The 26,241-nt window shown below is 42.6% G+C and overlaps 1 protein-coding gene across 1 annotated transcript in view; it reads right to left on the bottom strand.

Moving 5' to 3' along the window:
- Positions 1-14,661: 14,661 nt before the first annotated feature.
- CIB1 (calcium and integrin binding 1) overlaps positions 14,662-26,241 on the bottom strand; it is a 57,790-nt gene continuing 46,210 nt past the window's right edge. The window contains exons 6-7 of the mRNA XM_069222663.1: positions 21,418-21,506; positions 14,662-16,548 (exon numbers count right to left, since the gene is read on the bottom strand). Of these exons, the coding sequence (XP_069078764.1) occupies positions 16,527-16,548; positions 21,418-21,506 (111 nt within the window). The 3' untranslated portion in view covers positions 14,662-16,526. The remainder of the gene's footprint in view (positions 16,549-21,417; positions 21,507-26,241) is intronic.

Here is a 26,241-nt window from a genome sequence, read left to right as displayed (position 1 = left end):
TGGCTGGAAGTTTTTCTTGGTGACCTCTATCCCGTTCCTTGCTGTGTCATCCATATTCTAATGCGTGATGGCGTCTACTTGTACCAGTGACCTCATGGTGGTGACTGCAGGTGCTTTGTTAAGAAGCCTTAGTAATGGAGCAACGTTCTTCCTCCCCAGGGCAAGTGTGAGGGTGCGGGGAACCCAAGTGAGCAGCAAAATGCAAGAGAGAAATGTACATCATCCCTAGTAGCACAGAAAAAATTTCTGGAAAGTCTTCTGGCGTACCCCCCAAAATGATGGTTTTATACATTATTTTCACATATGAACTTAGTAACACTGCAGAATCATTATGGCAAGATCAAATATGTTATATTCACAGAAAATCAGAACAGTCTCATTAGATGTCGTATTGCCTCAGCACCATCCCTCTACATGAATATTGTTTTTTTCCCCACTCCATGTTAATGCCATATGGAGATGGTGGAACAAACTAGATACATGAACAACAGCAAGTTACTAAGAATGAAAAGGGACCAGTGAGCTAGCAGAAAGACCTTGAAGTAATAGTTACAGTTTTGTAATTGTGCCTGGGATGGTTCACTGAGAACAAGGACAATGGAAATAAACAAATATGATTCTGCTTCACTGCATGCTGTATCAATAGCAGTGAAATATGTAAGGGGAAGACCAGAGGGACATCCACCTTCAAAAAGATGGATGCCAGAGCCAAACTGAGGCCTAGCTAACAAGGTTCAGGAAAACACACTTCCACACATTATAGGAAATGTGTTGTAATGAGAACAGTACTGTCAGTGTGCCCTTGTGTAATCAAGTATGCAACTACTTTCTGCATGTTTTTAGGGTTTAGCCTGTGAATGCAAGTGCTCGCTTGGTAGACACTATTGTATACAGAAAGGGTTTGGAACCTGCCCATCGTTTACCCATTTATTGGCTTCACTCCACTCTTCTTTTCAGCATCCCTAATTGGTCAGCTCAGGTGAAATGTAATTTCCAGTCATTGCTGTGGAGCAGGGACCAAGCATAGATTGATTCAAGTTAATCTGTGCCGTCCTCTGCTCCTGAAGTCATTGAGGTACTATTTTTCCCGTCCCACTCCCTGCCTGCAGCTACCTCCATACCGCTTGCAGTTTTTTTAGGGTCGAGCCTGCGTATGGCTGCGAGGCGCTGTAGTAGTTAGAAAAGGGCTCGGAGACCCACCCATGTCACATCAGTGTTTTCCATTGGTTTGTGGGCTTGCCTTTTAAAATCTGCTTGCTTTCATTGGTGGGAGGCATGCATACGTCATGCCTTTTCCGGTGGTTAGTCCTCCTCGAGCGCAGCAACCAAGTACTGAAAACATACGAGGCTTGCTGTTTTCTGTCCTGTTTGTGGACTACTTTTTCTCTTTTTTCGCAGCACGATCTCGCTTGTTAAGCAGCGCGATCGCACTACTTTTTTCCATTTAATGAGGCAAGAGAAGTCCGGTTGGAAGTTTACACCTGCTAATAGCTCTAACTCGGAGAAATGCGAGACCCGTTGCATTGCAAGTGATTGTCTGGTTAGTTTGTACTGTTTCCTTTTTTGCTCACTCAGGTGGCTGCTTGGTCACTAACACGCGAGGAGGTTATATTCGTGAACTGTAGCTGAAAAGATTTAAAACTCTCTAAAAAATGTTTTAAGTCTCGTTAGAACAGGTGGGTGCAGACACTTAACAGTAAAGGCCGCAGGGTAACTAGTAAATACTGGGAAAAAACTGAAACAGAAAAAAACTTTCTTCATGCTTTTTGCAGCTAAGCACAAGGGGCTGCCTCTTTTCTTGGCAAGTGAACACCTGCTTCTGCTGCTGGAGTAGAACATATATTTTTTAATCTAACCATACGTTTTCTATACCAACCAGAGTGTGCTCGGGACATTTATAAACCAGCATCACTTTTGGAGTAGGATTTCCACATAACATAATGGCTGTAGGGCATCATGATTTCAGTCCGGTCGTTTGCAAAATCGTTGTATTCTGGGAGCTGTAGCTTTTCTCAGATTTTATTAGAGTAATGAATGTTCAATCATTGTTCTGCTGTCCGTGAGCAAGAGCTGGACACTCATCATGGGACTGAAAGTGCCATTGTTAGGGTGCCTAAGCGAGACAGCCATGGTGATAGATTTGAAGCTTGGTTGACTCGTTTTATCTAGTCTTGTTTATTTATTTACTTTGCATTCTGATGGCTGGTGGGCGTCCGTGTCTTCTACAGACCCTCCTCAGATGGGAAATGGCCTTAGCTGTTAAGTTCTTATTGTCCTGAAACCCCTTCACTTAGAACTGGTACTTTAGGCCATGGAGCTTTGCATTCTGGCACTTGTAGTTTCCATTTTTCAGACAGAAGCTGTCTTTTAATTACGTTTATTTGTGCTGGCACAAAGTCCGGATTAGCCTCAGGTGCTAATTGTAAAATGTGGGACCACATAGCATAACGTCTGTCCCCTATTCTATGTGGGTCAGTCTACCTTTTGCTTGTGGCTGTCAATGAGTGTGAGAGGTGAGAAAAATGTGGAAAAGGCAAGAGAGCGTATCATAATATGGGCTCGAATACCGGAATTATGCAATTTCGCTGCTGCTGCATTTTATGCATAATTATGGATGTGCTGGATTTTTTTTATTGCTGGGCGGTAGAGCAGCTGCGAGTTATCTAGACCCTTCGTGTTGCCCACCCTCCTCTGACCAGCAATACAAATTAAAAACTCCCAGCACTTTTTAAAACGCTTTCACCCCTGCTGCACAGTAGCCGTGTTGCTTTGCAGCATAGCTAAAAACATTGGCAAAGCCAATAGTTTGCATAGGTCAGAACTATTGTCTTTATCGACGCTTGTTGAGGATGCATACAACTATAAACGCACTGGAACTGCCTTCCCTCTCGGCACTGGGGTTCTAAGAGGGGAATCAGGTGGTGTGCCCGAGCCTGGAATCGGAGCACTCACGCGCCCTGCTGTGTGCTACAACCAGTTCTCAAAATAATGGATGCAGTTCCCCAAGGATGTGCTTCCTGTCGCAAGTCATCTGCTGGCAAACCTCATCAGCCTGTATCTGTGCAGGGCAGACACCCTGACCCCAGCTTTTAATCTCTCTACTACTGTTGTGCGACTCGGCATGTATATCCCTTTCACCATCCACGAGAGGGCATCCTCGCTTGTGGATGTGGGATGGAAAAAGGCATCCTTGCCATAAGTAGATTTGTGTCAATGAAAGGTACACTAAAGAGGGTACTGATACAAAGAAGGTCACTCATCAGGGCGGGAGAGTGAGTGATTGTATTTCTGATAACAAAGTACACCAAAAAGGGATCCATCGCCTCGGAGAGGAAATGGGTCCCAGCTCCTCCAGTTAAACGTCCGTGACAGATCTTCTTGAGGATTCTGTTGTAAAGGAGGGGTAGGGGATGCGTCCCATAAAAGGACGGAAGGGACATCATTAGACACCTAATAGCAGCTCTAGCTCCATATCTTGTGCAGGTCGGTCAAACTATAGACTACATTATACAATCTGCAATGCGAGCTTTGTCCCCTGGGACATTCAGGAAATCAAGAAAGACACGGCAACAAGACAATCAACTATCTGGGTTGCTGATGGACACCTCGGCCTCATTGCTATTGATACATTTCTCCGGGTATTCTGCACTTTACACCACTTTTAACAAAACGAGGTTGCTTCAGCACAACTGTAACTAAAGGAGAATCTAACCCTAACATGCGCGACCCCCCCTTTGATGGAGAGACTGCCTGGGACCCACACTGTGCAAAAAAGTGGAATCCTCTCTGGAATAATCCAAGTAAAAAAAATGCTAGGGCAGGAACAGCTAGCTCTGTGATGAACATCAAAGTAGAATGAATGTACAACCGCCTGGCTCGCACATCTCGTCACCTCGCTCCTCCTTCTCTTCAGTGATCCTCACCTTGCCTACTAGTACCTGGGGGTCCAGCTCTCTCAAGGCAGCCCTGCATGGCACCGCCATACCCCTGCGGGGTGCCTACAAAATACACTACTAGGAGCCCAGGAGTCCGCTCTCTCCAAGACTGGTGCAAAAGAGGGGCTTCTCAAAAAGTACCTTCTTAGGAGAGTTCTTGCATCTCGTCCTCACCCTATTTTCTCTGGAAGTTGAAAACTCATCAGTCTGCTGCACAAACCTGAACCCCCTGCATTTTCAATACCAAAACCGGAACTGATTTTTGCCATTTAGTTTGGAGCCACTCATACCAGGAAGACAGACAACACCTTTAAAGACATTCCAAAGGATCAGTACTGAAATGTCACTTTAGAGGAGACGCACCAGTAATATGGCCAGGAACTCTTTATACAAAAACAACGTGAGGGATGGATATGTCAGCCACTGTCGATCGCTCTGCTGCCTCCCAATCCATTGCTTTTTGCCCAGCATGCCACCTCAGTTTGGACCCAGCCATATGCAAATCAGTCTTGAACCTGCTCCTCATGGCAATAGTCCAGCCTGAATTGCCAGACCAGGCCCTTCCTCAACCAGAACACAAGAAACGTACGACCAATTTCACCCTAGTTCGGGCTCTTCAGCCAGGTATAGCTTGGTTCCAGTGGCACAGTAAGCACAGGTACCATGTCTGGGCATACCAAGCGCACTTAGGGCAGCAAATACAGAAACAGGCGACGGATGGAATACTTAAATTAATCTCACCCACTGGCGATCACTCTGGGCCACAACCCAATCCATTGATTTTTTCCCCCTAATGTGTCACCTCAGTTTTGACCCAATCATATGTAACTCAGTCTTGACCCTGCTCCTCATGGGAACAGTCCAGCCCAAACTGCTAGGGCAGTCTTCTTCTACCAGAATGCAAGCAACCTAGGACTGGTTTCACTCTAGTTAGGGCATCTTCTAACAAGACACAGAGGGCCAGATTGATAAAAAAATAAAATGGCACAGTGCAGCACAGCAAGTCACTTTGCTGCGCTCCGTCACTTGGAAAGGGCAGAAATGAGCTGTATTGAAGGAATACAACAGATTCCTGTCCTTTCCTCCTGCCCTGGCGAACAATGGGCTGCCTAGCGCCTGAGCAGGCACCATAGTGCAAGGGTGCCTGCATCATATAAAGGGTTGCTTTTGTGTATGATGGGGCACCTTCCTGCACAAAAACAATCCTGAGAGGCTTTTTCTTCTTCTATCTGTCCTGTAGAATGCACCATACATACAGAGGAACAAACAAGGATAAATAAAGATATTTCTCCTCATTGCACCTCACCTGGGGAGGAGTAAGGTTTTGGCACACCCTCAGGTTTACCAGGGTTAGTAAATCTGGGGATGCTTCAAAATCCATGGGTGTTGAGTGGGAACACCCACCGCAAGGCCCATGGGATGCCTCCCTGTTGCAGAGTAAGGCAACACAGCGATTTGCACTGCCTTGCCTTATCCCATATCTATGAGGCCATTAGAAGCCACACAAAGCGGCTTTTCAGTGGCTTCATAGATATGTTTGCAAGGAATGCACAGCTGTTGCATCACAAAAAGTGATGCACATGGTGGTGATAAATGTGCCCCAAAGTGTGAACTAATGTCAGTTATTCCTGAACCAAAGTGGGATTGTTCCTAAACATGTAAGGCAGGCAGCAGCTGCTCCTCCAGGCAGGGCATGGCAGCAAGTCTTTTAGGTATCTTAGGGTTACTTATAGTCTAGAGATCAGCCACATGAATTTCTAGTCAGACACCTTTTTGAGGATGCTGCTGTAGAGCGTCATACCAATATGCAATCTGAGTACACGAAACTTGCACCGGTGGGATAGTTCTTAAAGAGTTCCAGCAAAACTGCCAAAGAAAAGAAATGGCACCTTCAAAAGTAACCTCTAAAACCAATCTCTAAACAGGGTATTTCTACACAGGAGAGGAGGCAAAAGCAACACCTTAACATAGGGCTGTCTATTTGAGATACATGGCTAGACATCCCATGGAAGGCTGACGGATCAAAGCACAACCAAAGAGGAAAGGCAACACACTTGGGCAAAATTATGCATTGTTGTAGGCACAAGCCAGAAAGTCCAAGTGTTGAAATCATTTTCAAGACAGAAACCAAAGAGGGTTGCCCAAGTTGCAAACTGGCTTCAGTCAGTGCACTGTTCTAGAGGCAGGTCTCCTAGCTTCTTAGCTAAAAATAGATTGCAGTCTTAAGAGAAGGCAAGGGATCCCCAAGATATAGGGTCCTTGGGCTGCTTGAATGGACAGTAAAGTCCTAATCTCGATCCTTGTTGCAGACAGCCGCTAGCTTATTTTGCTTGTAATGTGTCCTCACAGACACCACAATTTGTATCACAAACAATCCTCCAGCACTCCGCATATAAGTACAGCTACATCAAACACGCTCTTCCCAGGTTGTAAAGGATACCAATTATGGGAGACCATGGAGTACCATGAGGGTCTTTGGAGGAGTGCAGACTGAAAAGCATGTGCTGCTGTCATAAGAGTTGCCAGCAATCATCAGTTTTGCTATAGCCTGGTTAAGGGGCAGTAGTGATGTTCCACTTTGTGCTGAAGAACTTAATTGTTGTACTCCAACCCAGCACATGGAGCTTCAGAAGCAGTGGTGGTGCCACCAAAATATAAGGGCACTCTTAAATAAGCAGGGTAGCATGTGTAGGTATTCTATGAGGAGCTTTCATCCCAATGACCTGCCCCTCTAAGATCAGAACCAAAAGGGAGTACACTTTTGTTCAAGCACATCATCATTATGCAACAACCTACCCCAATTGTTTATAGAGAAATAGAAAACTTGCAGGCAAATGGACTACAAGGGACTTCAGGTATATGTCCTGTCAGGATTTTGAACGTTATCCCACACATAAACCTAGTAAAGTGTTTCATGATCTCTGAAGCTCTTTTGCAATTATGACACACTTCTGTTCCCTCATATGCAGACGAGGCCTGATGAAAGCTCCCAGATATTATGAACCTTCTCAGTCATTTGTGCTTCTGTTTACAGATGCATCTGCCTGCACTGAATATAGATGATTCACTCTGGTTTTCTTCACCATGTAAAATGTCTACTAAAACTGCCATCCAAATTACCTTCTTTGGCGCCATTAAAGATCAGGATGATTGGTAGCCAGTGAGACCCAGGGATGCTCTCATCTGTGCCTGGGTAGGAAGCATTCAGAGTACATCACAACCATGGCCTCGAGGTGTTGGATTTTTCTACTTCCCACCTTGAAGACCGAAACAGACCCTGAGCTTTCTGACCAACATGGCACTTGGACACATTGAAAGTCAGGCCTGAAAATCCTTTTGAGTTTGAACAGGTGATCGTTCCAGCTGAAATTAAAAGCCACTAGGAACTCACACCAAAGTCATCCAGCCTCTTAATAACTTTGTTGACAAACCTCTGGAAGGTGAGTGGGTATTCAGGGCCCCATAAAGTATCACCCGAAATTACTAAAGTTTGCATGGCATGCAGAATGCAGATTTCAACCTAGAATAATTTGTATCACCACAGTGCCATTAGCCCCTCATTACACCAAAGGTGCTTGGCAGATGTCCCACTCCTTTCTTTGTGAATTTATTGAAGCCGTGTGGTCAGTGGAGAAACATGTACCTTACGAAACATGACAGGCATGTAAATGTCTCCTACGTTAGGAAGCCAAACTTCCTGTGGCTGCCGCGAGATCTCAATGACATGTAAATGCATAACCTTGGTTGCTTCAAGTCTGATCCATTCCTAGACTCACTCGGACATCCTATTATTCACAGCAGCACTGTCCCAAACATCGTTGTCCTCGGTGCAACAAAGCGTTAGCCCTGGAGAAAGTGACAACACTACAAAATGTGCCTGTGTAAAGCTCTGCATTTACCGTGCTGGAAGATCAGGGATACAGTCCAAGCCCTCCAGAGAAATTCTTCCACTTTCTTTGTTTCATTTCTAGAAAGAGCTCAGTGCCCTCTATTCTTGAGTTGCTTGAGAGATGGGCTGCCCTTTATGGAGCCCTTTGCCTTGATCTGGAGCCTAGTGACATTACAAGACTGGCACCCTAGACTTGTCAGAAGTCCTACTGCAGCTGCAAAAGCCAGTGCCGTTAGCTTGTAACCATGGAATCAAAAAGATGAAAGAGTGGCTTTTCTACCTATGGGCATAACTACTAATAGGCTCTAGTTGCCATGCTGGCTTCATCAAATCAGCATAATGCAATGGGAAATTACAAAATATATTAAAGATCACATAGTAAAGGCAGTTATGATTGCTAATCTGGCTGCTGCTTCACCCTCTCTATCTATATTTTGTATGAAATACACATGCACTTATGGGGGCCATTACACCCCCCCCACACAGTTCTCAAGTATACAACATGACAGCAGACACACATAACACACACCCACAGATGTGAGGGACCATGGATCCGTTATGGGAGATTTCATAGATTTAAAAACGTCCAGTGCACATCTCCTGTGGAGTGTGGGGCGGTTGGGCCACATTAGAGTTAAAAAAATGTTGCTAATGTGGCTTAAAGAAGAGCTAAGTCCTCTTAAATCTGGGCCTAAAAGACCTACCTGGTCAAACGAACCAATGAAGCCAAGACTCAAATTAGGAAGATCTTTAACATCTGACACAAGATGACTAACTCATAAACCTCAAAAACACTCCATTTTTGATTAAGTCGCACTTTAACAACCTCTTGCTGTTCTTTGGGAAAAAAAAAAATGACCAAAATCCTGTACTCCATCCCTAGCAACCTTGAAACCTCTCCTTATTCTCCCTTTGGCTCTGCTTCAGTCATCATTCTTCTCCTGCATCCATTCACCAAAGAGGAAGTATCAAAGTTGGCCCAGGGGACAAAAACATCCCCAACACCTGCAAAACTCAGCATATCAGAATCAAGGAAATAATTCCTCCACTCTCCCAAGGCAGATCTCACAGCGGTGTTCAATGCACCTTTTCTGCTTTCGGCTTCTTGAAACATGCTACCATCACACCTCTTGCTAAGGAAATCATGCACCAACCTGAAAGCCTTGACCAAGTACCAGCATATCTCGAACCTACCCTACCTAAGCAAGATCATACAAAGTAAAGATGCAAGACCTCCTACCACACAATGAACCTAATCTCACCTTTCAAGACTACAGATCAGTGTTTAGAGCAAACCCCCGCCTAACATAAGAGACAAGTGCTGTTGTATGTGAATTAAATTAATAACACAGTCCTAGTTGTCATCCTCACAGCAGCCTTCTACATCGTAAAACACGACCTACAGCTGAGCAGGCTCGGTGAATAGACTTATGTCACTGCTTCTGCTTTGAAGTGAATCCAGCCCTACTTCTCCAACTGCAGCCAACAGATCCAAATTGAATCAATGGAATTCTCCCCTCAGAAGGTTTACCATTGGTGTCACCCCTTTCATGGCCTCTATTTAACACCTACACAAGATAACTGGTACAACTCCTACAGCAGTACCAGGTAAACCTCCAAATGTTTGAGGAACAATACCCAAATACAGTACATTTTTAGCTAGAAAGTAGGCTACCAAACCCGGCCAACATCTTTACCTGCCAGGACCATGTATTTTTCTGGATGAAAGAGTTTCCTTTACCGGAGCAAAGCCAAAAGAGGAATCGTTATCATGGAGGCAAGAATTCACTTTATTGCTGTATGTATTGTCCACCTATATATGAGCATCTGAATGCTAGGACACCTGGAGTTATATTCAATCATGAACTCTACTTTATTCCCAGGTCCACCTGGCGGTCGAGCGCATCAATCCTTCACTTCCATGTCTCTTTCTAACAGATAGAACTGATAAGAGCCCTTGCTATAGCCACGTAGACTATTATAATGCCATTTACACTGGGCTCTGGAGAAAGCTCATCAACAGACTTCAGAGGCTGCTGAACCAAGCTGCAAGGTTTGGTCCGAATCTGTTGCAGAGCAACCACATAAAGCCAGGGTTGAAAGCACTCTGCTGGTTCCATAAAATTCAAAGCCCTATGTACGAAACACACGACTGACTGATAATTGAGATCCTGGGTGCCAGCGGGGAGTGGCTGCACAAAAGAAATCTGTGGTCATCAATGTCAGCTTACCTCCCAGCAAGCCCCCGAACAGAGCAAATCTGAAAGCAGATCTTTGGGAGTCAAGGGGTCCAGACTGTGGAACATATTGGTGTAATTTAATGAATTCTAATTGGGTGGAACACAATTAAAATATTAGCGTGGAAACAGCTGTGTCAGTGGGCATTTTATTAAACCCCTTCTAGGGATAGTGAAAGAAGAATATCCGACCAGGACCCCATCTCCCTCATTAGACTCTAATTCCCCCATATTGTAACTCATCTAGCTTTATGAAGAAGCCAACAAAGACGGATAGCAATATTTAAAACATCTAAATAAATGAATAAATAACACTTGCAGACCAGAGTCCTGGGCCCCTTCTTTACGTCTGTTAAATATCTGCAACTGTTACCAGAACCAACCATTTAATCAAGCACCTTTTCATGAGCTCTAAAATAACATTCAGAGCAGCCACTCATTCAGGGCACGTCTAATATGCAGAATCTTGAGGAACTTAAGCCTGGTTGATCCGAGAGCACATAGAGGGATATACCATTGAAAACGATTTTGAAAATTAGTGAGACCCTTATAAGACAAGGCTCTGAATGTGAGAACTTTGAACACTAGCCTTTTATGGACAGGGAGTCAATGTAGATTTTTTAATTGGGAAGAATTTAATGAGGAGCCATTTCCATTCCAGGGATTTACGTTTGCTTTGTTTTACTAGGAGTAATGAAGATTACCAGTAAGTAATTGGGACATTACATCACATGCACTTGTGTCAGCCTTTTTTCTGGGGGAAAATGGTGGATACAGAGTTAGTTTCCTCCCAGTTATCCAAACATGCACATACCCTGCCCCTCAGGTATTGTTCCGCCTAACTAACTAACACACTACAGAGCAATGTTCACCTTATGTATAAGTTGTTAATTACAATTGAGAAAAGGCCCCTTTATGTAAGTACAGTATACATATAATTTTAGAAAAATCAAAAAGTCTAGGCTAACCTAGACTTAAAAAACCCTTGAAACAAGGAGAAGTTTTGTATCATGAATCAGTTACAAAGTAACATTGAATGAATAATTCGACTTTCTAGTGCTGGATTCCAACAGTTAATATAAAAGTGTGATAATGAAAAACCTCTAGGAGCATCAACTTTGCCAGATTTTCTGCGGTCACATTCTGATTATGCTATATAGCACACATCTAACAATCTCAAACAGGTCAGTGTCATCTTCAGATTTCCACCAATGTATTCTGTTTATGTGTTTTTGGTATGCAGGTGCAATTTTACATCACCAGCTCTGCAACCAATGACAATAGCGGTGCACAGACCTAGCCCAAGTTTGCAGATGAAAGCAGGTCATATTATAAACTTTTAGTTAACTCTACTTTCACAGGGTTATAGGAGAAACAGGCATTTGCTTTCTCCAAATACCTGCCTCAATTTAAAGTAAGAAGGGGAGTTTGTATGCTTACAAACTCCCTCTACACACGTTTTCAGTATTTTGGGTATGGTCCCATGCAGCGTGATTTTAATACAGCTAGTTTATCAGTGTGTCTTAGGGATCTTCTACAACCTACCATCTGGTAGGTCACGTTCAGTTTCCTTGCTGGGAGATATTCTGTAGGTTGTTCAATCCAAGGTATGTTCAGCAATGAAGGCCACAGAATCCACCTCCTTGCCGGGCGATCGCTGAAGAGATCCCAGTGGCAACCTCAAACCCACAGCTCTGGCACTACCACAAGTCATGCAGTATGCCTCAGCCCCACTCCCTTCTGGAATACCAATTATTAAACCTCCATAATGTACATGGCTCCAATGCTTTATATCTGTGGTTGTGCTATGTAAATCACATACACTACATGGTAGTTAGAACCCTATGCCTTAAGCAAACATTACATGGTAATTAGAACCCTGTGTCTTAAGCACTGGCTGAGTTCAATTAACACAAGCAGGCTACTTATCTGACAGGGCATTTTTCATATTCATTTATTCATATACATAAACAGTTTCAAACTAAAATGTATCCATATCTGCGGTTATGGTACAGCTAGTCTCATTCCTCTGAGCTTCTTGAGATGAGCCTCTTTGGGAAGATTAGGAGGGCTTAAGAGATCCAGTAGATTCAACCACACAAACATGGCAAATCTTTGTTGATGACTTGCAGTGTAGGTTCTATCAACAGTTTGGCAGAGACTCCATTGTTACCCATTGGGCGAACGTCTTAGTTGTCAAAGAAAGAGGAAGCTCTCATCGCTGCTGCCATTGTTGACATCTATAATGCCATCTCTCCTGTATTATTGGACCTCAATACTTTCATAACAATGAAATACAAAATGTAAGTTTGTTAATCATCAGATGCCTATGTAGGATAGACTGTGGGGGTCCTGAAAGCTCACCTTCCATTCCCCTGTAATTCATAATGAATGTATTTTGTGCTGAGGAAAAAAACAGATGAATCTGATTAACTTCCAAACATATGTGGATAATAATAATTTAGATTTCAATGTTCCATACATATAAGTATCCCATCTTGGAGAGATGTTTTTGGAATATTTAGACAGCTGCCTCTGGCTTAAAAAGAAGGACATTTTTAAGTCTATCCTATTTCCCAATGGGACAAAAAGCTTTATCACCCTATGGATATAAAACCAATCTCATATTTTCAGGTTTGAAAGACCTGTTAAGTGGAAAACTGATCTATATCCTGCAATCAGAACATCTTCCCTGCAACAGAACCTGAGGTCCACTCCTTTTGTGCTAAGCATTGACTAGCAATAAACAGATTTGACAGAGAGTCTAAGAGAGTCTCAGACCAATACACATAGCGCCACTATTTGGTATGACACCCAAAATACACCTTCCCAAGGCCTATGAAGAAAGTTATGGAAGATTCAGGCTCCAAAGAGTGAAACTCCCCCCATGAAGAAGAGGCTATCATGTTTATTTGGAGAGGAAAACATCCCCAACTAGGAAAGCAAGAGAAAGGCGCTGCTTACTTATGTGCATATGTCTAGTTGGTCAGAACCACCCCAAGGACATCACCTTCATCTAGGGGAACAGGACCTGCAGATAGCATTCTAGGTCTGAAAGTATGATAATCCTGTATTGGTCTCTGACCATTTTGCAGCACCTCCAACTGCACCCAACCATTTCAAGCCAGAGTAATGTGGGCATTGTAGGTCAATCATGGTAAGTTGCAGTTAGACCCTCAACTTCCAGCTCAGGTCCAACTGCTGATCTGGTTGGTTCAGTGGGTGATCCAGCAATCAAAAATTCAGGCAATGATAGGCCAGTACTAAAATAAGGTTTCTGATGTTTGGTGCACTTTCAAAATTAACTACAGGAGTGCTGGCCTCTTTCAAGCACCAGTGAGCCCCTGCCTCAAATATCGCCTTGGAGATCAGCTGATGAAGTGACTGGCTTTTCCTTGAACAATGCCAAGTGCCCCTGCACCCAGACTATTCAGGGTAGCCCAATCAGCTAGACTGAACTTCGGTGAATAGGCTCTGTGCTTTCAAAATACCATTTGACCATACAAGGACCAATTGTGTGTAACGTTATTATTGAGGAATGCTTTTGGAGAGTCCCAAACAGCAGAGTACAATCCTGCTGTTCTCTAGCCTTACACTCATGAACATTAAATAACTAGGGCAAACATATTTTCCTGGTTGTGGAACTTGTAAATGCACCACACAGTAAGATGTGTGACTGGAGCGTTCAGAGATTAGTCAATGATAACCCCCATTTTATTTGAGTAAGAGCGACATTACTGCATAAGCACTGAATCTATTTTTGGGTCTTATTTCAAACTCAGAATGAGCTAGTGGCTCTTACTGATTGGTGGTGTACCTAGTTTAGTCTCTCTACAGGAAAACAAATCACCAATTAATTTTTACAATACATGCTCTGAGTGGAATGACATGTGACAAAGACTCTCTGAGTTGCGCATTATGCATCACCTTCTGCACTAAGCATTAACTACTTACCATCAACTCTAAAGGCAAAGCCTTGGGGTCAAACCCCCAATTTCCTGCTTAATCCTGTCACCTCATGTCACCTAAGCAAACAGATCAGCCACTTTTAGGTATGTGACAGAGTAAACTTACACCCACAATATATAATAAATAACATTTACCTCATGTTCAACATGAAACCAAAGTTAATCCATTCGATAGCACAACCTATCCATCTTCAACAATAGATGTCATTAAATTTACACTTCAGAATTTATGCGTAAACACACAAGACCAACTGTAGGATCAAACAAACGAGTCAGGTGCCGATGGAAAATGTAGTGTAATGCACAATCATAAGGAAACTCTCCCATACAAGGCGTATGCTGACAAAGCTGGTTCCTGAAGCAGAAAAACTCCCCAACATTCTAAACATATTGCTTAGATTCCTTCCCAGAACTCGCACACATAATTCCACATGACATCACCACAATCTGCCATAATTCCCAACACAACACCAAGCAATTCAGTGGTAAAGATTTTTTTCGAGTCATTTCATTAGATTCTAAAAATTTGATTTCAGACTTTTTACCAACATTGTGAGATTATTTGAGCATTTTTCACAAAAAAACAACATTTATCAGATCACAAAGTAAAAAAAATGATTATTGAAAACTGGTTAAAATTCTGTTGTGTTTATTTGAAAGCAACAGTATCAAAATTTACAGTTACACTGTGCTGGATCAATCTGAAAATGCAAACATGTTAGGACGAAGAAAACTATCTGTACATTTTATCATAATATATAAATGAGAAAAATTGTGTCCAACTGTAATCCACGCACTGCAAGTCACCAAATAGTTCTGGAACCATGAAGACGCAAGCAGTGAACATTCACAACGTCAAAAACTGTGAAATGCCTAGCTACACCTTGATTGTGTATCAAATTTGAGTACTTTAATTCATATCATAATCTGTGCTAATTCCACCATACCACAATCAAAAGTAAACACGAACTATACTTTAACCTTCAAATAAAAACAGTTTCATTTCGTAACACACAATGGATGGCAGGTGCACACGACATGTGTTTTACTCAGCCGACCTCTGAATCGTGCTGGCGTAAATTATTGCAGTTCCGCTCTGAGTTCTGTTTCCTTATATGGCTTATGTTTTCTCTTCTAAAAAGAATCTTTTCCACAGTATTTTCCAACATCTTTCAATATTTCAAGTAGTAGAGCTTCGATCAGACGAGACGTACCACTGTTTATTCAATTGAAATATAGGGCACCCGTGGATCAATGTGCAGCAGATGCTCTAAAGATTGGAAAGTCTGTTGGCAATAGGATGGGAACGTGGACCGCCACAAACGGAGGTATGGGGCCAGGTACTCCATTACTCTGGAAGTGCTGTTTTTTTAAAATAAATCATGCTCAATAATGTGCAAGATCCCAAACAGGATTCCAATTAAAAACTTCTGCACACGCCCCAGTGCTAAACAAAACACAGTTTTAAGTACTATTAATTGTTAAATCATAGTTCTATTATCCTCACACGTGCAAACTAAAGGCAAATGAAGTCTCCAAAAACAGAGATTAAAAAACAGAAATGTTTCAATCCTCTCAGATACAGTACGTCTCTCAGTACATGGTGCGTCTCCATTTCACAGACAGAGGATAGGATTTCCTCTCATATAGCATTTTATTGCTCTATAATGTGCTGCATAAAGAAACTGACATGAAAGAGGTGATATGGTAGCTTCTGGTTAACTCCGGTGTGATGTTTCTATAAAATGTGGTTGAATAATGTGACGCAAAGAAGCCACTGCTGACCTTATGCATTAAGACTCACAAATGGAAATTGAGAGGGAAAGGGGTTTGTGCGTTGGGAGGGTCACAGTTCTGAGCATTTTTAGGCAACCCAAGTTGTTTGTAAAGTGGCTACAAGTAGGTCGGCCATCATTTTGTTTAGTCAGAGCTTTACAATCCTGCTGCCTGTTTTATGGTGAATGGGTGACTGAGACCGGAAAATAGCAGATACCCAATGTATATGAACAGTAAAGATATAAAGATTGATAAGGAAGGGGAGGAACATCCCAAATGATAACTGCATAGTTGCATACAACACAATTGTCCTTTCTATCACTTTGATTTTAAAACAGTTTAGTTAAAATAACTGCTCTTAACACGCCTGTTAAGTAAAATCAAAAGCAAAACTTTCAAATAGATGCAAGGCACTGTTTGATTCAGTGGCGTTACTGCAGCACAGAGGCTGCATTATGTTCCACCACAGCCTGGTCTGGTCCACTTGATAGCCAAGAAAGTCACATACAGTTTCACAGCTAAGGATGAATTATTGTACTAATTAAGCTGCTTCAAACAGCAGATGGCAGTCCAGAGCACATAGCTTTTTGAGGCTTCTTCCAAGTGGAGGAAGGATTTTCAATTCTGAGAGGTCGATCCATGGAATTATTTCATTAAAGTGCCAACAAGCTGTTCGTAAGCTGCTTCCAGTGGCTTCTGTGAGTAGAAGTAGCCTGGTTCATTAGAGCACAATCTTGAAGGAGCTAAAACAAGAATAACGAGGGCATTAACGTGACCACATTTAAATGTTCCTATGTCTTGCATTAAACCACTTCAGTCATAAAATACTTTATTAGTTAATAAACCCATAAAAGACATCTAAAAAAATGCAATAGCAGATTTTTGGAATCCTCCCATTTAACGTGCTGGGGTATTGTACCATGTACTTTCCAATATTAATTGATCTTAAAACTTCTACAGATCATTAAAAAATAAACAAACATTTTAAAAAGCCCTCATGATTAGGACACAGAAACCCCTATTACAATTCTATGGCACAAACATATTTTTTGAAGTTACATTCAAGTTGATCAGAACCTTCACATTAGGGACCCCTAGGGCCTTAATACCTTTATCAGCAATGCAGCCTGTTATTAAGAGTGCAAAAAATGGAGAGGACCCTCACGTTGAAAACACCTAATATCTGTAGACTAGGCTGCAACGATAAGTAACTAAACAGTCCCTTTCTTTACCTAGGGTGAACTGGATAAACTGGATAGGCCCACCAGGGCGGACAAGATTATCAGAAACTGAATTAGTCTGATATTTAACTTTTCGTTACTTGGGTCGAGAGCTGTCATAACAGCTGATCTACAGGATCGAACTCCTAGGGTAATAAATTCTCTTTTTAGTAGTTCCCTTTTCTGGATTCCCAGAGCTGGACATATGCAAAACACATGGACTAAGGTCTCCCTGGTCTGATGGCATAGTCTGCATATATTTGGTTGCAACTCAGCCTCTATTTTCCATTTTGGTAGGAAGTCAAGAGTTGGTATATCTACCAACCTCAACCATAAGAGGCTCTGTTTAGTTTTTCGGGTTAGTGAGGCGGGCAGGATACATGATTCCTTGTCCAATGCATATGAGTTTAGGACTAGCCATTCATGTGATAATTTCAATAGAGTTTCCATATCTTCTAGTCGGCTTAGAATCCCAGCTGATTTGTTAACTGTTTTTCTGAAAGCTGGCACCGGCAGTGAGCTGCCCCACAAGTAGCCGAGCTCCAGCCGGGCTATACCTTTTTCCCCAATACTCCTTAAACATATTATTGCCCCTCTCAAGATTGATTTCCTGCCAGACTAAATTTGCTAAAGTCCCTCCCTTTAAGGGCTAGATGTAGTTCATAACATTCCTTGACAAATGCTGCCCATGATTGCTTTATTAGCTAAATTTCCAATTGACTTGGGCCGGGGAAGCCAATCTAGGTAGTTGAAGAACTTGTTTATATGATTTCAGTAGTAGCTTATCAAGTATGGCCACCTCCGCCTCTCTCATTATATCGGTCCCATATGCAAGAGTCGGAAGTAATTTCGCTCTCATCACCATGGCCATACGATTTAGTGGCCGCCCAAGGATGGACTTTGCCAAGTTTCCAAAGGCCCCATTTAAGGCTTGTGCCTTCTGCCTAGTTACTTCTTTGTGGCCAGCATTAAACCACTTTTTTCTGAAGAACATCACTCACACATCATCATAATGAAGGTTGGAAACAGTCAATTGTACATGAATTAAGAGCACCGTACACTGCTGAATATCACAAAAGAGGTCACCCTTTGGACTTTGACTGCATAAGCTCAGAAAATTCACATTAGCACCACAAACAAAAAAGTGTCTATGGAGAAAAGAACACTATAAACACTGCTGAAAACTCACAGCCACGCAGCCATCGGTCTTTACCTGACTACACATCACACCATGACCAGAGATTGCCAACAGGGATCCTTAAGAATAAAATGACCGTCTTTGTTATACTGGTATTCTTAGTCCATGCTTTCCCTCTTTTGCATGAGCAGGCAAGCAAGTGATACAAAGCTGCGCTAAAAGAACACTGACACTTTAAAAGAATTTGAGGCTGCAATGCTCAAGTCTTCCTCCAAGCAGAAGCTCTATTCCCAATGGATAAGCCACCATATCCATTTCCAACACATTTCTGCCTTACATTAGAAGTTCCATTATAGCATACACTTGTGGAGGTGATGACTGAGTGGGAGTTTTGATAAAAGGGGGAGCAAAGGCCAAGTCCCAGAATCACAATAAAATAATTTTATTTTTATTCTGTCGTTCTACTCTCACTCCTTCCCAAGTAGTCTGGAAAAATGGCAAGACCGCTTACAACGCAAGAAAGGCAAAAAACAGCTGAGCTCCAGCTAGGCTTCAAGCAATTAAACTGACAACATTTTCAGACCGAAAGGCTGCATCTTTCAAAGAAGCCAATATGCTGCTCTAAAGTGTTGCTGATATGGGCATGACATTGAAAGGCAATGAACACTGGCTTTGCACTAGTGGAATTAGTATGTAACCTCAAAGAAGCTAACTCAGATTTTGGAAACGCAAGACACTCGCACCTAGCAATAAGGGTTCTAGCTATTGTTACCTGGAACATGTTTTGGAGTAAGTTTACCACATGTGATAAACAGATGCTCAGAAATTCTGATCATTTTGTCCTGTCGAGATAACATTTTACAGCAAGCAGGCATTGCACATTCAATTAGGCAAAAGAAGCATAGGGCCTCTACTTGAATATTTACAAGACAATTTCGTTATTTAAGTGAAACACTTGAAATACCATCAGAAAGAAGGAAAGACTTGTCTCAAGGACATGGTTTCAAAAAAGAAAACAGGTGCAAGGCTTATGGATCATTCTGGCAGAGGAGATTGCTAACACATAAAACGGTCTTCCAAGACAGCAAATGCAGCTTATAGAAGGCCATGGATTCAAAAAAAAGGTAAGCACGCAAGAGGGCAAAAAAAACACAAAAACAAGATTCAACTCTTTTTTAAGGGCTGGATTTTCAATAGAAGATAAAGATGGAGGAGCAGAGAATATGGGAGCTTACTCCAGTGTGTAGTACCATTCTTAAACTTTATGAGTGGTTAATTCATGTTACATTCATATTGGGTTGCCTTCTCTCTAGTGACCTTAATGTTTAAATAGTAGCCATCACCTTGTACATTATTGGGGTGGTCGCCTTATGAATGCCACTTCCATTACTGCTTAAGAAAAAGGCTAGCCTGTTCCCAATTAATAGTAACCCCGAATATCTGGTAAAATCTGCAAACATTTCCAACAGCCATGGTATAGTGCAGCAGGGTCAGCGAAGAAAAATAACATGTCTATAGAATAGACGGATATTCGATCCTTTTGTCATTTCTCTATTGGAACAGTGGCAGCTCCTCCGCTATGCCGCGTCGCCCGCCTGCCAGTAGCAACCACTGCAAATCCTTTAACAATGAAAGGATAATAAACTAAGTTTATTATCCTTTCATTGTTAAAGGAGCGGGGCATTGGGGATGACAGGTACGAGGAGTGTGCACTGTACACTCACCTCTGTGTGCATGTATGTTTGGCTGGCTGTCTCGGGCCGGCCAAACACAAATGCACAGTGTGCTCTCTCCAGCCCGGCATTGTGTTGCCAGGCTGGAGAGAGTAGGCACAAGCTCCCAGTCTGGCTGGGCACTCCCAGCCAATCCTAACGCTACTCTGAGCAGCATTAGAATTGGCCCAGGGCAGGCTCCGAGCCTGTACCTGCCTGCTGAGGAGACGGAGGAGCGGCGAGGTAGCACGGCGTGCAGGTAAGGCTTTTTTTTTTTATTTTATTTTTTTAATATTTCCCCCCCGACACACCCCGCGTGCGCCACCCCACCCCCGTTACAACTGCAACTGTATTGGAAGCCCTGTGCACGGGGGTATTTCCTTATCCAGCATGCCAAAGGCTCTGCCACCAGTGCAAACAAGAGTGCTGAGATAAGGCACCACAGCCTATTCCCACATCAAAGGCAAACTTTTCCAACAATTTCCTGCTGACCGTGATCGGTACTGTCAGGTTTCTACAAAACAGAGGAACCCAGGACTTGAAAAAAAAAATCTATTCTTTAAAGTGAAAAGACTTTCGTATGAAGTGGCCAAACGACCAGAGGACCCAAAATGTTTTTACCATAAAGTGAATAGTTGTGAAGATGGTGGCAATTTAGTCTAATGGTCCTATGTGGTATGAACCACACTGATCCTGGTGCATCAAGGAAGATAAAAGAGGCAACCAACGGTTCACTAACATATTTGCAAGGATGTGGATTTTCTAGTATCCTTACCGACAGAGAATTAGGAGAAAATGGGCGATGATAGTGAAGATTTACCCCTCATTATAGATTCATTTGGAATGAGAGTCATTGGACATAGTTTGTTGAGCAATTAAACCAAGTATTCCATTAGCATAAAATATTAATAACCTCAAGAGCCACTCACTGCTATTAGGGATTATAGATATTCCAAATCTTTGCAATTCACAGCTATAGTGCACCAGCCTCTTGGCCAGGATTATTAGGCTCTTCTAAAGCCAAGAGGCAAGCGCCATTCAGCTGATGCACAAGCCAGAGTCAGTCTGATAAAGCAAACATATTAATTCACATTCTGAATTAGCTAGAGAACCCACTGCTGTTATTGCAGTGAAGCAACAATGGTCATTAGATGGGAAGCAGACCCTATCATTGTTAGATTTCCCCTCAAGTTTTGTAACTGTTAGTTCTGTCTAATGGACAAATGATAGATTTTTAAAACACGTTCCTAGCTTTCTTTTTGCCTTGAGCTTGCAATCCAATCTGAAACTAGGAACGAGACCTAGCTCATTTGCAGTAAGCAAACACAAGTCAGCTCACTTCAAGATGGGCTCCAGTTCAGATAGAAAGAGTGCCTGTGTGATCATGGAGTGGCCATATTAAAGAATAGATGCTTAATATAAATTGCAACTACATTTGTCACAAATTGTATTAACAGAAGAACTCGGATTACTGAATTCTATAATTTAAAAACAAAAAAACTGTACAGCAATGCAGTTATTACCACAGAGGAAAAACACTACCTGACAAAATCGGGTGATCTTGAAATTACGTGCTGAAACTCGGAGAGGTTTATTGTTCCATCCTTGTCAATATCTGACTCCTCCAGGATCTGTTCAGAAGCAAATAAACATGACATTAATAACTACAGATATTTTTAAAAAAATCTAACATGTACTCCATAATCAGCATTTCTGTAGTATGATCCACTCCTTTTTTTTTTATGCAAAGTAACTGTTTAGAAAGGACTTCATGTTGTGATATATGTCTCCCAAAAGCACACGGCAACATGGGCAGTCTTTTGTACTTTGTACACATTTTATTTGACAACGTGACTTCTAGGACCTCCATTTACTAAATTAATTTGCTTGTGCCTGAACATTTTACTTACTTCAATAGAGCTCATGATTTTTTCTCTGACCACGTCAAAGTTTGATTTCTTAAAAATCTTCAAAGTAGTTAAAGAAAAGAAGCTGAATGATTAAACACACTAACCGTATTTCCTAATTTTGTGTCCTGGTTGCACCACATTTGTGGCGCATCCATGATGCAAAATGCTAGTAGATGCTTACAAAGGCATGCAAGGGGCTATTTGCGCCACCTCGCCTGGCTTAGTGAATTAAATGCATTTCATTCTGGGAGGTGTTCCATGGGTGCAATATGGGTCTTCTCATGCATCCACCTATGGATTTCCCGCAATCCCAAGATTTGCAATGGTTTGTAAACCTGGGATTGTGTGAAACTGTTACGCCTCCCAGAGGATGGCGTAACAAGAAGAAAAATACTTTTTTCTTCTCGTTATTTCCTCTTTTCTATATGTGTTGCAAACTGCAGGACACATACAAAGAGGAAAATGTCTCAAGAGATTGTTTCGGTGCAAGAAGGTATCCCTTCCTGCACAAACGAATTCTCCTTGCACCACAGGCACCCTTGTACAATTGTGCAAGGGTGCCTCATTGGCGCTAGGCTGCTTGAAGTGCATGAGGGCAAGGAGAGAGAAGAAATGCTTCATATATTTGTAAATATGGAACATTTCTGCCTTTTCCCTTTCACACAATAACTCTGTTCGCTGCCCTGAGTTGCATGAAAGTTTAGTAAATATATTCCTGGTATGGTCTTCAATGGTGTATACCTTTTTTTAGTAACTAAAATATTAATAATCTACCTAAAATGTTAAGAATAGTAGTAAATGCACCACTGGCAGGACCACTGGAATTATGCGGCAGGAGAGGACCAAATTATGCAACAGGACTGATTAAACTATGTGGAAAAAAAAGGCAAATTATGTCGCATAATGCAGCACATTTTGTAATAGTATTATTTCATTTATTTGGCATTTTTTAAACTTGGTAACACTTTCTGGGCACTGGTTGCAACCCATTAGTACCACTTTAATACCCAAATATACCAACAAGCAACAAAATGGTGACCAGTCCAGCTTTGCAAAGGGCCTTTCAGTGCACAGCAACATGTCACTGCATTTTGCTAGTAACTTTTGAACCGTTTGAAACGGAAACAGTTTTTTTCTAAAATCTGCAGATTATGGATTATGTGGCAGATGTGGCAAATTTATACAAAAATCAGCACGGCCGCACAATTGCATAATTACAATGGCCCTGACCATTGGTAAGGTAAATGTATTTCCATAAAGTCATTTAATGGTGAACTTTGGTAGCACAGCAAAAGGAAAATGAGAAAAAGACTACATAATGTAGTCTTTTAATGCTATTGTATTGCATGTATGCTTTGTATAGCAGCTAAAAGAAAAAAATGATTAATTCTGTGCAAATATATGTCCATCTGTAAAAAGGTAATCATTTGTGATTACTAAATAACAAACTTGTGCAATTCGCTATTCGGTAATCACAAACCCTAATGTACAAATGTGTCTGACACATTTTGTTATTTACTGTGGGTTGCAAATAGACCGAACTCATGAATATTATTGAGGTAGGTCTCGATTTGCGACCCATTGGAAAACGCTAAAACGACAGGGATGGTGGCCTGCTGGGGTCAGCAGTCCACCATGTCTGTGACTGATTTTAAATAAAGCAATTTTTAGGGTCGAGCGCCCGTGTTGTGATCTCTATGTGGGCTTCTAATCACACCCATGTCACACCCGTCACTTTCATTAGTTTGTGGCCTTGCCTTTTAAAAATCATTTGATTCCATTTGTGAAAGGCATGCATAAGTCATATGCCTTTTCTGGTGTGTGGCCTTCCTCGAGCGCACCGATAAACTACTAAAAACATACGAGGCTCCGTATTTTCAGCTGGTTTCTGGACTACTTTATCTTTGAATTTCCTGCGCAGCACGATCTTCCTGGGTAGAAGTTGAGCGATTTGCATGTCATGGCGACCATAGGCTCAAATATTGTTTTGCTTTCACTAATGACCGAGCTGACAAAAATCTCTGGAATGCACTTTGCAAGTCAAAGAAGACATTTATTATTATTTCACCACGAGGTACCTAAAAAGGAGGTTAACAGGTTGAAAGCACACCTTTACAAATAATCACAGCAATGAAAGGAAAACATTCCAAAATGATTCACAACTGCAATGTACACAGCAAATATATGTAGTTAAATTATGCAAAGCAAATAATGAAGTAAAAATTCATCACCGTAGGGCCTGCCAAACTCTTCATCTTTCTCATGCCAGCAAGACCTCATTCAACTGCAAGAAAGAGATCTCCACCCTCACGGGACAGGTGTCACCTTGCTTTTTTTTTTACACTGGGCACCATGAGAACCCCATGTACACGATTACCAGTGTCCCTAGCAACTGAATTGGAGGCTGGATACCGGTGACCAAGACCTTTCCCAGCAGGAAATCCCAGGTTCTCCTGTCCTCCCCAACCTCTTTACCCTGCGGGTGGATACACCCATCCTAGATTGCCTATGGGAGTCCTACATCCCTAGCAACTGAATTGGAGGCTGGATACCGGTGACCAAGACCTTTCCCAGCAGGAAATCCCAGGTTCTCCTGTCCTCCCCAACCTCTTTACCCTGCGGGTGGATACACCCATCCTAGATTGCCTATGGGAGTCCTACATCCATATTCATACTCCCCTCATCTCCACATCTTCCTCGAGATGGCTTCCGGACCAACACCAGACCTCGTCCTTCAGGACTCTGTCCACTCCTTGAGCTCCACATTGCCGCTATTAGACCTGGCTAGGCGCAGTCCCCAGAACTGCCGTATGTGAAGCTTGAATGCTTCACACCAACTCTCCTTCTCTCAGGCACAAAATCCTGGACTGCCTGAAAACACGAATAGCCTTTGACAATCCTCAAAGCAATAGCAGAGCTCAGTCGCAAACTGTCTGATTTTGAGATCACGATGAATGGCCTTTCAGCACAAATTAGATCTCTTTGAGGTGATTTTGCGGCTGGAGGATCTTCACTGGCGAGGGACAACAACCTGACTGGGGCTCAAAGCTTTGGCACCTCCAACAGAAAGCTACATGACTTGAATGACTGATCTCGGTGGAACAACATACAGATGCTTGGCGACGAGGAGAATGCTGGGAGGGACAACATGATGGCCTTCCTAAAAAATTGCTCTCACAACTACTGGGTACTGTCTTCAAGGAACTGCTAGAATTCCAGAAAGCACATAGACCCCACTCACACCACTCCCATCCCTCCTCCCAGCAGAGAGCAATCAGTGCCTGCCTACTTTGAAATGCTCATAGCGAGACCATCCTGCAAGCAGCCAAGAAGCACCAGGGCCCTTTCCAACTAGTTAGCCAGCAGATCCATATCATAGTGGACTTTGCATATGAGACCGGAAGAAGCTCCTGGCCCTTCACCCTCATCTCTGCCATTACAACATCAAATACAGGCTACTCATCCCAGCAGTAATGGTCATTATCTAGAACAACCACATACTAGATTTGTTTCAAACCAGATGCCATGGAGAACTTCTTAGACACAGAGTTTCACACTAATAGAGACGGAGTTGTGGGGGCCTGCGCTGGTGTGTGAGACCTCAGACCTGGGCAGTCAGGACCAACCACTTACTAAAGCCCACCACTTTGATAGGTCTTGCACTTTATACCATAGGAACTCGGACAGGGTAGGTCTCAACAGGCGGTTTGCAGCACTATCTATTGACCAGGACAAATCATGCTCCACACTGTAGGACACAAATAAAATGACAGGCCCTGCCGTTGCACACCTCTGAGTACCACCTGCCACCTCCCTGGTGGGATCTTGGTGAGGGGACTCTCACACCTGGGTCTGACATCACCTGGCCATTTGGGAACTGTTTAGCTGGTACTTTGGACATCTGTGACTCCAGTGTTGGGGCACCATAGGCTTCCTGCGGCACATATCCCGGGGATATCCACCCCTCCTTGAATTCCTCAGAAATTGTTTGTTAACCTTACAGTAATGCTGCTACTTTCCTTTTACCAAGTAATGACCCTAGTATCTACCCCATGGGCATAAGTGGGGGTGTCCCATGCATTGCACCTAATATAACAGTCCAACTGAAGTGGGCTTCATGATTATGGGAGAGAGGGAGAGCAACACACACACTCTCTAGGATTCCCTGGCAGCTCAGACCTTGTGCTTCCCATATGACTCTTATTATTACATTGAGACCACATCCATTACTGGGAAACCCTCTGGGCAACAGGCAGTGGAGCTTAGCTTTCAGATTAAGGTTAAGACCTTCCTGTCCGTGTTGACCCCCCTCCTCATACCCCTCTTGTCTCCATCTCTTGTTGTTGAAGTGTCACTGGATCCTTACATCTACAATGTCTAGCCCCGATCCCCCCATTCCACCAACCAACCCACATAGACACACACACACATCCACACAGGTCATAACTACGCCTAC

This window comes from Pleurodeles waltl, chromosome 3_1 (genome assembly GCF_031143425.1).
Source record: "Pleurodeles waltl isolate 20211129_DDA chromosome 3_1, aPleWal1.hap1.20221129, whole genome shotgun sequence".
Taxonomy (NCBI): Eukaryota; Metazoa; Chordata; class Amphibia; order Caudata; family Salamandridae; genus Pleurodeles; species Pleurodeles waltl.
This window is presented reverse-complemented; position numbering and strand designations above follow the sequence as displayed.